The 16,381-nt window shown below is 41.0% G+C and overlaps 1 protein-coding gene across 1 annotated transcript; it reads right to left on the minus strand.

Moving 5' to 3' along the window:
* Window positions 1–388: 388 nt before the first annotated feature.
* Window positions 389–2,761, minus strand: trh (thyrotropin-releasing hormone). Its single transcript, XM_026368556.1, has 3 exons — window positions 2,660–2,761; window positions 1,976–2,183; window positions 389–1,511 (listed from the first exon to the last, which is right to left on the minus strand). The coding sequence occupies exons 2-3, from the start codon at window positions 2,163–2,165 to the stop codon at window positions 895–897; spliced, it is 807 nt and encodes a 268-aa protein (XP_026224341.1). The 5' UTR covers window positions 2,166–2,183; window positions 2,660–2,761; the 3' UTR covers window positions 389–894.
* Window positions 2,762–16,381: the final 13,620 nt, after the last annotated feature.

Consider the following 16,381-nt stretch of genomic DNA (forward strand, 5'->3'; position numbering starts at 1 on the left):
CAAGCCTGTGGACAGCTGCTCCCGTGAATCTGATGGACTGAACCCAATTAAACTGAGAAGAGGCTCCCTGACACCCCCTCTGCTACTGAATTGCATTAATCATTCTACATGCAACTTAGGTAGGCTCACTGCTTCATTGGACTTAACACTAATTAGACATAGCTATAGTCTAAAACAACAGTTAATAGACTTTAATTGTACAGCAAATGTGTGTATTTACTGCAAATAAAGCATGTTTACCAATACTTTTATTGTCAGACAAAACAGCAGTAGCTGACTTTAATCAAATGCAACTTTTAATTTCCAACATTGGGTAAATAAAACTTAGTCCATGCAGTAATATCTAGAAAAATAAGCAGTGACACAGTTTATTTGCTGTGGTATTCATTATATTTTACATAAGTAGAAAAGAATAGCACACAAATCAGTCAATGAAGGGATTTCCTAGGCATTAATGTAAACTTTCATTGAGACTATCATACTTCAAGCATTAGTACTGTACTGACCAGTGTGTGTTGCCTCACAGAGGCAACATCGCAAAAAGCCAGTAACGCTTCCCTTGAACTTGATTTTATTAGGTATCCTAATCAATGGGTCAATAATAATAATTAAATAATTAATAATAAGACACGCACTCTTGTGAAAAAAAAAAAACATATTTACAACGATTTGGTCAGTTTGGAGGTCAATTACGGACAAGCTCTCTCTCTCTCTAAAAACAAAAAGTGTTTCGCGATGATGATACAGTTACTGCCCGCCAAAGAAAAACTGTGGCACAAAAGGTTAAATGATGTAAATTATTTTTTCATTTTTAATAAGTCATTGTCACTTAATTTACACATTTATTTGTTTACAATACAGCAGTGCACGCACAGCAGAGCTCGCGTTTTGGACCTACTCTCCTTCCTCTAAATCATCCTCGGGTGCAAACCTTTTACCCGGGTGTTGTCTCTTCTCCTCGGCGTGATTCTTGTTAATGTTATCTAAAAAGTCGAGCAGCAGACTGGCCTTGCTGCAGCTCGTAGGCTCCAAAACATCACATGGACTGTTTGTGCCTAAATCCGGACTCGAGTTATCCAAAAAGCGTTTTCCTGGGTGTTGACGCTTTTCCAACTCTGATGGGTTTTCGTCTCCCTCCACATCCCAGTCCTCCTCGCCATCCTCATCCTCGGAGTAACGCTTACCTGGGTGCTGGCGTTTGCTGTGCAGCACCAGATAGCGCTTGCCGGGGTGCTGTCGCTTAGAAAGTTCACTCAGGAACATTTCTGGGTTGTCTGAAATGAGTCCGGACGTGGTGCGCTTTCCCGGGTGTTGCCTTTTCTGGAGCTCCGTGAACGAATGCATTTCATCTTCGCGTTTCCCCGGGTGCTGTCTCCTTTGAACATCCAAGTACTCATCATCCTCGTCTTCTTCTCTCCTCCCCGGATGCTGCCTCTTCTCCAAATCTTCGCTGTACCTTTTTCCTGGATGTTGTCGTTTAGTCACCCATTCTGGCTGAGAGGAAAATCCCACTGGGAAAGAACAAAATGATGTTTAGATTACTTCAAGGAGCTTGAGGACCTTGGATGCCCATGTACTGCGAAGTGGGTTTCCCTAGCCTTTCTACACCGTGCGTAAATTACGCATATGTGTACTTGACGGTCCATATTCTTTGCATGTTTTGAAGCACAGTTATCGTAATTATCCAAAATGAGACATTACGGAAACATCAGATTTCCTTATGCATTACCAGAAGTGGAGCGCAGAACTTATCTGAGCATCAATGCTGCCACTTTACAGACTTTCAGAGTCAGAATATTAGATACCTCCCGCTTCACTCCCTTCCCAAAATATCGAGGTCGTGAAAGTAGAAGTACAACTGCTGACAAATTTAAAACAAAACCTCTGGCACTATTATTATACACCTGAGACACATCAGCTCAGTGGTTCTGGGTCGCCAGTAAAAATTCATCTATAACATTGTAATTTTACGCACCGTTTCTGTCGTCTTCATCCTGCATCTTTCTGAGAATGGACCGTAACAGGAGACTCTCTGCTCTCTGTAGTATGATATCGTCTATGGTCCTGTGGTCCGCCTCATCCTCACCAGCGATGCCCTGTCCTCCAGACAGCGCCAAGTTGCAGAGCACGAGAGAAGCCAAGATGAGGAGACATGTCGGTTTCATGGTAATTTAGTTGATCGTCTGTTGGAGAAATATTTTGTGGTCGGTGGGAGATATATTAGTCAAGTGAAATCAAAGCGTGGTTGATGTGCACTAGTCTGCAAACACTCCTCCACTGCTGTAAGTGTATTTGACTGAGTGTCGAGAACGTCTTATTATTCTGAAAGGAAATGTAAAACTATCAGGGGCCATCTTTTATACAATGCAAATTGCAACATGATTCAATTATAGTTATAAAACGTTTTCTTGAAACGTGTCTTTCTTTTGCACCTGAACTGCACCGCAATGGAAACAAATGGAGTAGATTGAAGTTGTTTTACAGAAGGAAAGCAAATGGCCAAAACGTAGTGTCATGCTGTCTGAAAACCTCTGAAATAACCTAAATAGTGGAGCATAAATGTGATCTACAATACGATGAAGCAAAACCACTAAAGTCAAATATGTATTTGACTTTAGTGGTTTTCGTCAGTATTTGTTCTGACGTGCGTCAAACTCACCTGAGAAGTATCCAAGTTCTGCTCGTTCCCAGTCACCGTTGAGCGCAGTGATGATAGTTGATCTCAGCCTCTGTCAGCAGTAGGTGACCCGTAAAGGCCAAGACGAGGATTATGAGCAGACAACTTTCCGTCTCAGCATTTATACTTACGGAACACTGTCGTCACACCAACGCTGGCTTCATTTTCAGGATCCCTCGTCCACATTGATGTCACCAAGTCGTGCGTAACTGGATGCGGTGAATGATCGCCCTGTAGGGGCCGCTGCCCAATTTGTCGTTTGAAAAACAAAATCAACGTCTGAATGTGAGATGGACAGCTGGCTCAGCTGCGATGACCGGATAAGATCAAATCCATTCATAAAAATCTGAACTAATTAATAATTCATCTTCCTGGTGCGGCTTTAATTTAATTGTATCGTATTTCACCAGAATGGCGACGAATATCATCTCATTTATTTTAATTGCTCTGTTTAAAACAGGCAGCTGATTTGGATTGCTGTTTATCACTCGACGACGTACATGTTGTGAGACTGTAACAGAAACGTGGGGCGCTAGTAAAGGCTGCAGAGAGATGCAGTCATATATTTCATAAACACCCTAAGGTCACAGGACGTACTGGGAGAGCTGAACCCATCTGCTCTTTCTATGTGCAAATAATGCACTTTCCGGTCACGACGCAACACAGTTGTATGTATCAGTGGTGGATCTAACAAGAGTAAATGATTTCGACTTGGCACTTTTCATTGTTGAAAATTCTCAAGCATAGCCTCTTTGTTGTTACTTTAATTTATGTTAAGTAGATTTAAAGTTCTTACACCACCATATTGTTCTGCATCAGTCTCATACTTTCCAGATCTTTACTGACACTATTTCCACAGTGACTAATTAAATCTCAAGACTCCATGATTGTTTAGGCTACATCATTCCAATAAAGCATCTTCTAAATTCATATTTACATACCTTGTGTGCTAATGTAAAGTTGCTGCTTCATGCAGCTGCAGTTGATCTGCAGGTGAGGAGAGATGGCGCAGTAAATAACATCCCAAGGATCAGTTCACACAAACACAACAACTCAATTTTTCTTTAATCCACATAGCTGTGATTTGATTTTCTGAGCCTTCGAGGTGTATACAGATGTATGCCATCTAAAAAAGATTTATTTCCAACTGTCTATTTCTGTGCAGAAGGAGGTGTTTTGTGTCAGTATCAACTTGAGACCTCCACAAGGACACACAGTGACGTGGAAGTGGATGTAAACACACAGCTTTCGCCTCAGCTGGACATCAGGTCAGTGGTAGTTGGTGTGTTGTCACGACTGAGCTGGCCTTGGTCATCAGTGTGGATTTTTGTGAGGAACTGGCTGGATTCCTGCTAAGAAAATAAATATTTTTGGGAGATGTGGGCCCATAAACTGCATGATATATGGCACTGTGCACTGTAAGTCCCATGTTTAATCAGAACCTCCTAAAAACTGCCTGTACTGTATTAAATTATCTGTTCTTATAGTTTGTTCTTGTTCACTATCACTCAGTCTTGGTATGATTAATGATATAATGCGTTATTAATTAATTGCTTTCACACTGCATGCAGTGAAAAACTGTGGAATATAGTTATATAATACATAATTTTGTGGTAAAAATCATTATTTTTTTAGACTGCACCAACTAAGAAAGGTTTCTGTCGTCAATTCAACTCAGTAGCAGTGTGAAGGAGCATCCACATAAAGAATAAAGACCACATTCACTGCCTATTAGTTATTTCTTTCTGCACTGCATCGCTTCAGACTAACAGAGAAAATGGCACTGGCCCAAGTCAGACATGTCTGATCTGTATGGGAAGCCACCCTGTTACATCTGTCATGTACCTCCCCTCCCTCCCATTAGGGCGAGTGTGTAATGGCATGTCCAAAGAACCCAATTAATTGCCCATGAGAATGTGTGTGCAGGATTTAAAACAGTTTTAAAGGCCAACATGTGCTTCAACAAGTGAAAGTCATGCGGAACGTGTTCCGAGCGTGTGTGGCTTCCTCATACTCAGGATGAGGGATGATTGCTGCAGGTGCTCCAGCATTTACGTTGTCACTTTTTTCCCTTTGTCACTGTAAGACTGTGATTAAAATACACGCTCCTTTCTCTTGATCACTCTCACTCATCCTGCACACACAAACTTGCTATCAGAGTCTTTCAAAAGTGGGAATTAGTATTCCAGTCAGCATCATGTACCTCATCTTCTTTGAAACAAGACAGGTTAAGTATACACTCAGTGCAGTGGGAGAAAATAACAAGACTCATTAGCCTTTGTGCTCTGTTTACTCTTGCTGGTGTTAATTATACATGTACAGTATCTCTTTTACAGTTGTGGCAAACTTCTTTAGCGTGTAGAGGAAGTTTCTGCAATCCATGGCTACGTGTCACCCTGCACATGTATTCAGATTAACACAACACATACATGTATACATACGTATATGTTAGTATAAGTAAACTTATTTAAGCAGGTTTACTGTCCTGTTTCCTTTAAGTATTTAACAGTTATGCAGCATGGTGTAGCAGGTTTGGCAACAATGCAGCTAACGTTGTTCTGTTGAAGAACCACACTGCAATAACCCATGAACCACAGCGGTGAACAATGCAGTTCTGAAATCTCATTGAAGCGCAGCATCTCATGACTTACTGCTTAATAACGCTCTAGTATTTCTTTCAATGCTGAGAATGAAGGATGTCTTGGTTGCACAGCAACAGATGAGTTCAGAAAAGAAGATAAAAAAAAAATTTCCCCACAAAGTTCAGTGTAACTCACTGAAAGTAGAGATCAGATCTGTAGATAGGAGAAACCAAACACCTCTGTGTTTGTAGGCAGAAAGTCAGAGCCGGAAAGTTTAAAGAGACGACGTGACCGTGACAGCAGTGACGCGTTAGGACCGGAGAGTAGAAGACAGACAGGATGAAGGCAGACACCAGAAAGCGGAGCGACACAAACAAATAAATAAACAACTGGAAAAGCGAGTGTGTGTGGATGGTGTGATAACCCTGTCCCCCAAAAGTGACACTGGTCTGACAGGGGTCACTGCGGTGGGAGAGGAGTGACAGCTTACAGGGTGCACTGGTGGAGATGTCTGGCTGGAAGTGTGTGTGTGTGTGTCACAGTAAGACAGACTCAGTCTTAGGAACCAGCTTGTTTTTTTTTCGTGCATGTTAATATCATGCAGAAATTCAAAGAAAGCTTCTCGGTGGCAGTTCTCTCCTTCTGAAATAGTTTATGATCATTCATTGTTCATGGTTCTGTGAGTGGTTTCTCACTGTCTTACTGTGAAAAGATGCAGTTGAATGATTGGAGTTATTGGTGAATAAGCTTTGACCTGCAAAACAGCCACAAAAAAAGGTTGTGATATCAAGCGAAACCGTATTTGTCACACAGCTTACTGTGTGTCATCAATGTGATAAATCTACAAATGTTAAGAAAACCACCTTTCAAAGCAGGATCTGTGCATTTTAACAGAAGTGAAGCAAAGCTCTTCCCACAGTAAGATATTCATCTTTAAGCTATCTATTCTTTTTCATAAAAATGTACAAAAGTTTTGTTCTTTTCTCAATAGGCAGTAGCTGTTGTCTGAAATCAGATACATATGTATTTATTTTTTTAAATGTACCTATTCTTTTTCTCATAAGTATTTTTCTTTTTCTAAAATCAGAGCTCAAACTCTGAAGCTGGGGTTGTTGCTGTTCCTGTATTTACCACTGCCTTATGTCCTCATTTGTCATCACACAGAACATTTAGTCGAGAGTCACAGCATAAACACACATGTACAGACTCAGGCACAAATACGCACAGAGACACACACACGCGCAGCAGGAGAGAAAGAGGATTTTGCATTATTTATTTTGAAATTTCATCTCTGTCTTTAGCTGTGTCTGTTGCCCTGAGAATCCCATTATCTCTCAATAACCCGTGAGGCGCCTGTGTGTTTCTTCAGCCGGAGACCATGATTAGTGCACTACTACCACATACTACAGCTCACTTATCATCATGCTCCCCCTCTTTTCCTCTGCGTCTGTCCTCCCTCGTCTTCGCACTCCTCCGTCATGGTCAGGTCGTGTCTGGGACCGGTTATAATCATGGTAGATTGAGCTGATCTTTCAGTCTCTTGCCCGGCTGAAATGGCAGATGTGAGATTTTAAATATTTCATTCTTTAGGAGTGATGAAAAAGGAAAATGCTTCACGGAGAAAAGTCCCACAAAGAGTTCCTAATGAGAGCACTGCAGATAAAAATCTCTATCTTATCAAGCCTGTTTTTTTCTATAATTGAGTCCTAAACCCTCAATTTTATAATAACAACTAAATCATGTCAACCTGTCAGCCTGATAACCAGACTGAATTGTTGAATTCAATCCTATTTCACTTGACCATTCAACAGAATAACAGTTTGTACTGCTGAGAAAATGATGAGACGTGGGCAGTGGTTCGGAGGTCTGAAACCAGGCTCTCAATCTGTTGCCAGTATAGGTAACCATGTTTCAGTTTTTCCAGCCATGTGTCATATAATGTACGTTCTCTAAGTGCTTTAAAGGAGCTCTAACAAATATGCTCCTATCAGCAGTGTATCACTTGGTTACTAAAAACATTATTCTCATGAATCCACCGAGAATTATCAATTATCATTAAATGGCCAGAAATACATCCCAGTATAAAGACTAATATTGCTCCGCATCTGCTGCATTTGTTAACAAGCAACTATAAACATCTGTATGAGTGTGGTTTTACTGATCACTGGTTTAGAAACAGTATAGACAGACAAGATGTCTGAGACTCTGCACGTAGTCTTGTGTAACAGTTTTATTTGATTGAGAAAAAGAGACTGTGCTAAATCTTGGTATGGGGCACATTAATCAAGACTTTCATATTCTTGTCCATGATCACATTTATGTTTTGGCAGCAGTTTATTAGTCCAGGTCTCTATGCTTTCAGCCACTCATCATAGTTTTCATAACTTATGAGCCTCCAGATATTACAGAGGTTTAGACTTTCCAACTGTAGAGCACTACAGCACTAAATTATCCTTCGCGAGGCAATACGACCCTCCGAACATTCACATGCATCTCGGAGAGGTGCTTGAGTTAGAATCACTCGGCAGTATTTTCATCTCTTTGTGGTCCTCAGCGCCTGTGTGGGAATGTGCGAGGATGTAACCGAATAGCAGTGAGCGCTCCGTGCATCGCTGTCAGTGAAGTTTTTAGTCATCACCTGAAAACTATCCATCTTGTGTAGGTAATCAAAGGGGGATCTCTCTCTCTCTCTCTCTCTCTCTCTCTCACACACACACACACACACACACACTTAGTCCTTCTCCAATGTCCCACCCTGAACATTCATCAGCTTACTTAATCTAATTGGGGAAAAAGGTAGGCAGTTGCAAAGCATATCTATCGCCAAATTTAAATGCCACATTCAAATGCTGTTCCTCACTGTCATCTTCCTCTGCACGGGGGGAGTAGTTAAATGATATTTATTGCACATGCTCTGAGAAAAAATACTTAAACTATATTTTCAGCAATGGCTCATCAGAAACACGATGGGTCTTTTATATGTATCTGTCAAAATAAGAGCTGGGTAGTATCACATTTCCCTCTTTCATTCTGTTTTGTGCACTTTGGTTAAATGGGCTGGTTGTTGCGAAACGGGCAAATACAATCTATCAGCTTGAAAAATCTCACCCCCTGTGATTTAACAATCAATTAAGTCATAACTTTTGAAGCTGCACTCACCAACTCTTCCTGGTGCCAGCTGGGATTTACGGTGAGGGGGCCTGAACAGATGACTGAACCAGTGACTATACTCTGAGCAGCAATGAATGAATGTTGCTCATTTTTTGTGCTTGTTTCCTCAATGTTGTTCTTTTAGTCGCAATCTGAACCTCACCTCATGAACCTCCATACCTTATAATAATATAAAAAATTACTCCAGAGATCAGAAAAGCCCCTGATACAGCGAAAGTTATGCTTTAAACAGGAGAATCAAGGTCCTCGAAGAAGAGGACTTACTGGTTTGAAGGTGAGAGAGAAAGAGAATTCAAATCCAAAAATTGTGTTATATTGCTGGGAGGAGGTGTGTGTTAGTTCACTACGCACAGTTTTGGACATGCTGGAGCTTAGTGACAGACTTAGCAGGGCCAGATGAGAGAGAATTACACCATCACTTGATGTTGCAAAAAACTGTGTTCGGCATTCAAGTCTATACTAGTACTAACTGCAGAGACCATCAAAACTGCACATCACATGAAAAACTGGAAGTATGGGCAACATAAGACACTTCAACAATGATAAATAAAAATGGCTGGCTTCATTGCTGCTTGAAACAATCCTAACATTGCTTCTACTCTCTAAGGTGTAAAGTTGAAGATTCAGAATAAAAAGGTTGGAAAATAAAAAGTGTGAACCAAGCAGGAAAACAGAGCTTTAGCAGCAGAGCTGTAGACTTCAGGCTGCGGGGTCACACAGTCAGTCGGCAAAGACAAGATTCAGTATTATCAAGCTTATGCTTCCTAGGCCTTACCAAAGGTAAGGCCTAGGTGTCATAAGCTTCCATTATTGCTATTTTTTAGATGTGTTTTTTAGGACTGTTGTGATCTCAATCTACATTCATACATTTCAGTCAGTACAGTAAAACTTCAAACTCACTGTCCACTTTTAAAAATCTCCTTTAAGCTTTTTTTTTTTTTTTTTTGCTCAACTCCTGATAAGATTTGATGAGTGAAGTGTGCTTGTGTCATCATAAAAGCAACAATTTGGGACTTGGCTTGGACTTGACTGTCTAAATTCTTGAATTGACTTGAAAGCAAAATCGTGGTCTTTCAAACTGAGAATGGAACAAAGCAAGCACAGGATGTAAGAAGTAAACACATGGTTGGTCCTCTGTCTACTTATTGTGTTCGAACACACACTGGGGCAAGTTATCAGCAGAAGGTACTCTGTTTACTCTGCTTTGCTTTTTTCCTCTTGTTCTCTTCTATAAGCATATTAAGAAGAAGCAAACAAACACGTATGCTACACGTGCACTCACCCTTCTCTCACCTGTTTTTAGTCGGAAGATGGACTTTAGGGAGAGACATGCTAAGGATTTGAGGAGTTTGATTACATCTTTGGAGAGCAGAGTTCGTGCAGCTATTTATATCTGCCGTAGTGGTCAATGAGGGAAGCAGTGTGATTGTCGGGCTGGATGAGCAACACATTGATTCAAGATCTGACATCAGATCGGCAACAATGTTTTCCACTCCCTCACCTCAAGGTAGCAGACGTATCCCAAGTGTACGTCACACATAGAGGTGAAGGGGGCTCAGGCCAAGTGAGCTGAGAGATGACAGAAAAGGCTTCCGTGTGAAATCAAATCAAAATGAACCTCACAATCAGAATAATCAGGTATGTCTGTATGGCTTTGCTTGATTTTACCATTGATTTCAAACAGAATCATCCTATACACACATACATGGAGGAGGATTTGCATTATCTCAGGATACCACACACTTCAGCTTGTCCAGCTTGTCTCATGCTTGGAAAGGCCACCTGGATAGTCAATCGAATCACAGAGGAACCCCCTTTAGATATGTGACTGCTGCAGCAGGTGGTGATTCTCCCTATTGACCTATTCCCAGGAGACAGCAGACAGGAAGGTCCTGTCTGCGCTGTCAGTTTTGGTGAGGCTGCAGCCAGAAAACAATACTACTCATCTTCATTTGCTGTCAATTCTGTGAGAGATGCACCTGTATCAGTACTAATAACATTGTTTTCATTATGTTACGGTCAAAGAAAAGCACATTCTGTGAGGTCACAGCTATTACTCTTCAGCGTTATCTTTGCTAAAGTGGTTGTGCTCAGTTGATGCTCGCTGCCATTTCCAACAGTTATTGTCATTCCATCTGAATTTGGACCATATTGTATCACTTCAACAACAAGTCTGTGGACTCCTGGGACGACAACACAGCCATTGTTTACAGTAAAAAGCAGCACTGACAGAGTCATTTGTTCCACCAACCTAATTGACCACAGGCGAGGATGAAGATGCACTGTCTCTCTGCGATGTTTGGAGAGGTTGTAAAGGTCAGACAGCAAAGAGTTGATCTAAGGGGCAGACAATCGTGTTTTGTTATGATTGAGCTCTTGTCACAGCTTGGTAGGATGCCGAAAGAGCTGTACAGCCCTAGAAGTCAGATGCAGGACAGGCAACAATTCATCAGAAGTGCCATGCTGCTTTAACTACAACTGTGTGTTGGCCAGAAAGAAGATCAGACAAGATTTTCTATATGAATATCAAACAAAATACATTTGGAGTACACAGCAGCACAGTGTATGAGATTTACTCAAAATCTCTAAATAATATCCTTGTTCATCTTAATTAAAGAAGATATCCCCAAGAGATCATCAGTGTGACTCACTGATGTGCTTCAGCAGATTTTGGACATCAGTGGAAAACAGTGGCTGAGAGGTCTAAGTTATATCAAGTTTGCTGCACAGGAAATTCTTGTTTGTGACGTCTAATTATTGCTGATGTAGAGTAGATACATTGAGAATATGACCATCCTCATCCATTGTGAATAAGATGCTGGCCACTTCCTGCTCTTCAAAATGAACTAAACAGGACAAAGGCGGATCAATTATCGGCATATTCAGGACTTTGGATAGCATTTGAATAACTGAAACAACATCACTTGGAGATGGCTGCTCATAATAAAGTTGGACTAATTAAGTTCAGAGTCTTTGTATAGTTGAATGAGATGGGCATGTTGTTGTTAGGGCGTTTGGAGTGGGAAGACTGACAAAGGTAGGACAGATGGGATCTCATCACATGGGAGTCAACTGAATCACAAAATCACTTTACTTAAGTCCTTTGTCGCCACTAAAACACCATTGAGCTGCACAGAAAGTAAGCTGATTTCAGTAAAAAAAAGCCACTAAAGAGAACAGAATGGCCTGGTGATTGTGGTGTAAGTGGCTTCCTTATTGTCCATGCAGCAACATAAACAGCTTTCCACAGCCTTGCTCATATGGCCCTTCCGCACAAGCACACCATCTCATGCGACTGCGGAAGTGAAGGAGAGAAGCACATGAATAAATTAGTTGTCTCCATTTGATTTTAAAAAAATGAAAGCGTCTGTAGCGTTTTGTTTACTTGTGGCTGACCTATTCTCCTGTCTATGCATGATGCACTTATTTCCCATGTGGAGGAAAAGGTCAAATGTCACGTTAAAAATAAAACGTGATTCTGTGACAAAGAGTGAACTTCTTTAGTATTCCCACCATGTTTTGCCTTCTTCATCATTTTCTTGCTGCTTCCAAACTGTAGGGATCTCCCTGCTTGTTTTTAAAATTAGTCAGCCTGATGGATGAAGGTGAATAAGACCTTTGACTGTAAAGTGAGGGACACTTGTGGCAGTTGAATCTCTGGAGTTTATGTGATTAACTTTCACAGATAATAGCTTTGCGATAAGGTCCAGTGCTCCAAGAACAGAGGTTTCCAGTCTCTCACCACAGCCATGCTGAGATTGACTCTGACACCTTGATTGGTTCTCAGTCTGCTGTTAAAACTCTGATGGACTTTTTTTCTTAAGAGCCATTGAAGCACTGAGTTGAGATGATAGTTAAAAAAAAAAAACACTAGAATTGTTTTACTGTAATTGGTTTCAGTGAATGGATAAACTCGCGAAATCACTGAAACAGAAATTGGTCCTTTTGTACACTAAATCAATGTTAGGGCCCATTTACACCTGATATTAATATGTGATCTGTATCTGGATACATGATCTGGATAATGACATCTAATTCATAACACTTGGCATTCGCAACCCACACACATTAAATGTTTTCTCATTATCTCCATTCAATCTACGTCGTGATCAGATGCCAAATCACGTCCGACAGTGGACAAGGTCTGTCCAAGACAAAACAAAGCAATGTCTTGAATGGATGTCATTCACTTTTTGGAAAGGTAGACTTGTCGGGTGCTGCTGCCATAAATACCATATACAATTAGGATATTTGTCATTTTAGTCTGACATTGCATTTCACAAATGTGTGTGTTAACAGCCATCTCACCTTTCATGCCCCATCGTGTCACTAGACACTCTGTCCACTCTTATTTACCGGACCACCATAAGATAAGGTAAGATGGATTTCTAACTGCTGTGTGACCAGTTTCAAGTCCCCTACACCATTGTCTGTTTCTCTGGACTCCTGTCTCTGCTCACTGTCAGACACTCCCGTCACAGTCCTGATGCCCTGCCACCCTCCCAACCAAACCAAAGCCTGCAAGCTGCCACACAGAGGGCCAGAGAAACAGTGAAGCTGACAGTCAGGGTGACTCATCAGCCCCAATTGGATTCTCTAAAGACACCCCTAACCTCTGAAAGTACAGTATGCACAGGATCAACACCCCCAACCCCTCTAAAAATAGGAACAATACTAACTGTGGAGACCAATGCTACAGAAAAGCTGGAGCATTATTCTTATTGTGATACTTTATGCTGTAAGATTGTTTGTATAGAACAAAGTATCTTAACAATTATGATCAAATTGGTAAAGTTGAGGGAAAACCAGAACAATGAGCCGAAAAGATGTAAAGCTCTGTATAATACTGCTCTATCTGATAATAATTGTCAACGAATTTGGCACTAGCTTACCATACACATTATTTACACTTAGTCATAAAACATTAACGCTTTGTGCTGTTGTCCAGATGAATGTAAGATTTGGGTTTAGGAACATAATATAACGCACAGTTGTTGTTTTCTGGCTGTGAGTAAAGGTGCCAGGGACATTTGAAGCAGGCTTGGACAAACACACACAGGCAGGTCTGTTCACAGATCTCACAGCAGCACCAGTAACTGAGTGTTTTAATGTTAATTCCACTGTGGGATTTTGCTGTGAGACGGACAAATATTCTCCGCTCTTTCACCCACTAATTCTCCTCAATCTCTACTCTGATAACATTACTTATCACACTCGCTGTGGGCAAAATTCATGCAATCAATCCACTCATGTCCTTTTAGGCTTGCTATTATTATTTTATTTTTAAACAAAGAGTTAAACTCGGTCCTGTTGCTGTCCTGTTAGAATAACTCCCAGCTCAATCAACCAGTATAGCCTCTAACTACCCGCGGCTACAGCTGTTATGATGGTTTGTGGTAGCTGTTCCACTTTTCTAGCTCTGTCAGACAGAACATACAGTATGTGTCAGAGCAGCTCATCTCTCTGACCTCGATCTGACTTAGTACATCACAGAGGGATAAACGGGGAACTGGGTCACATTTCACCACTGGACACAACAATCACAAATGATAGTCCAAAAGGAGGCGGGATTAGTCATTAATCGACTATCTCTGTTAAATAATGACGGGATGTTTTACAGGCCGGCTTCTCTGAGCTGATAACTGACCGTCATCACACGAGCCGATGGCTTTCGGTCTAAAAGTGCTCTGTTTTTTTTTTTTTTTTTGAGGTTATAATGAAGACAGGGTTCCAAAATAAACAAGCCACGATTTTCTACTGGTATTTTTCTATGATACACAGGTACTCAGAGGAGAAGTTGTCTCACACTGTGAAGACTGACGATGACAACAGCTCTCGCCTTGTCAAGCTTACACACTTTATATATGTTAAGAAACTAACTGTCTGCCACATTGAAGCATACGTATCACAATCTTACCTTCTTACTGTATTAAACACCTTCATCTGTCTTGCTACAGAATCTGTGGAGTAATAGTGCCTGGTTATTCCTACACCACATACTGGAGCTACATAGTAGCTATGTGGCACCTCACATCTGACAAAACTGAAACATTTCCTCTCTTATGGCACTTTGCTTCCGATGTCATGTCCCTGACTGAGCTATTTTTTGCTCATTTGTGAGTCGCTTTAGATAAAAGCGTCTGCCAAATGACTAAATGCAAATGTGAATACAGTATAACAAAGTCCATTAACTTAAAGATCTTTAAAAATATGTGGTGTACAACAAGTGAAAAATATATAATAACAGTTTCTGACATTTCCACTATCGTGTATATTTTATTAACTTATTTTATTGGTCTAATTAAATTACAAGCCTGCTTGTCTGCTGCGAAAAGGCAGGCTGACTGACACAGACATAAGGAGTTCAACCTGTCTCTCTCCCATTTTTACTTGGCCTCTCAGAGTCGGGCTATCCATTGTCTTGTCTCGCATTTCCTTGCCTAGATCAAGAGGGACAGATGGCCTCATATGCTGTACAGCTATTTGACTAAATAAATAAAATTTGACCTAATTTGATATAAGTGGCTGTGTACAGATTTGTAGGGTGTGTAGTGAATGAAGCACGTCCCAGTTGTTGGATCATATATTTCAAAGTCTTGATGCAAAGCACACTTCTTGTGCTTTATTTGAATCATCAGTCCTGCAGATGAGTACTGGATCAATCAGAACTATAAAAAGCTATAGTTATTCTGATTTTGAAGTCTTTTTCATGCATCACAAATGATTATGAATTGGAGATTTTATTTTGTTCTCCTGAAGGTGTTGGAGTTCAGTTAGAATATGTAAAAATGCCTATAAAACTTAAATCGTGAGTATTATCTCTATAAGAACAATAGTAGCGTGATCTCAAGCTCAGCATCTGCTTCTCCCTTTATAGTTCTTCGGTGTTAGCCTAACTTAGCTTATAACTAATAATTAACAGGGTTTCCTGACAGCAACTGCCACCCACATATCACTTTACATTAACTACAGGGGGAGAGAGAAATGCCAAGCAGGATCTTGTATTGTTTGGAGGCAACACTACGACATCTGCAGGAGAGAATTAAAGACATAAAGATAGTATGGGCTTGTTGTTGTTGTGTGTGTGTGTGTGTGTGTGTGTGTGTGTGTGTGTGTGTGTGTGTGTGTGTGTGTGTGTGTGTGAGTGTTTGTGTGTTTGTGTGTGTGTGGTGTTGAATGTGTGTGTGTGTGTGTGTGTGTGTGTGTGTGTGTGTGTGTGTGTGTGTGTTTGTGTGTTTGTGTGTGTGTGGTGTGTGTGTGCGGGCGCGTGATGTGGTGATGGCCGCAGTTCTATCGCTGTAATGGAGAGGAGAGAGCATTAGGCACACTCAACACTGAGGCAGCAGGAACTTGCAGCAGAACTCCACAGAGTCCTTTCCAGCTGTAATCAGTGCAGTGAGAGGGGAGTCACACCTTCTTTATCCTCCACACAAACAATCCCTTTTTCTCCTCCACCTCTCTCCCTCTTTGTCACTGCGTTTCCCTCCTTTTTCTCCTTGTATGCTGCCTTCTTTAACTTTATTTTCCATCCATTCATAGCAACTCAATACTTTTGGTAGGCTTCTGTGTTGCTTTTTTTGCAACCTCAACATACATGCGCCTCCTTCGAGTCAAGTCAATTTAATTTATATAGCAGCTTGTGCGTACAGAGGCATACACAGGAGGGTATAGGAGAACGCAACAATAACAAGCAGAAATGTGCAGGGTGCACATATCTGTCTGCTGTGACATCATTCAAAAGTGACTTGTGAGCGTATCTTGCTCCAACACAAAAGCTCACAAACTGTGTACTTCACATTTAAAAATAAGCCTGTCACTTTTAACTCTCTTCCCACCTCTTCTTCTCGTCTAACGCTTCCCCACTTGCTGAGTTTTATATAACAAGAAATGGTCCTCAGTAATATTACCTACTGTCCCCTTAGTCTCCCCCATCTCTCTGTCTGCCTGCTGG

The sequence above is a fragment of the Anabas testudineus genome, chromosome 7 (genome assembly GCF_900324465.2).
Source record: "Anabas testudineus chromosome 7, fAnaTes1.2, whole genome shotgun sequence".
NCBI classification, from domain to species: Eukaryota; Metazoa; Chordata; class Actinopteri; order Anabantiformes; family Anabantidae; genus Anabas; species Anabas testudineus.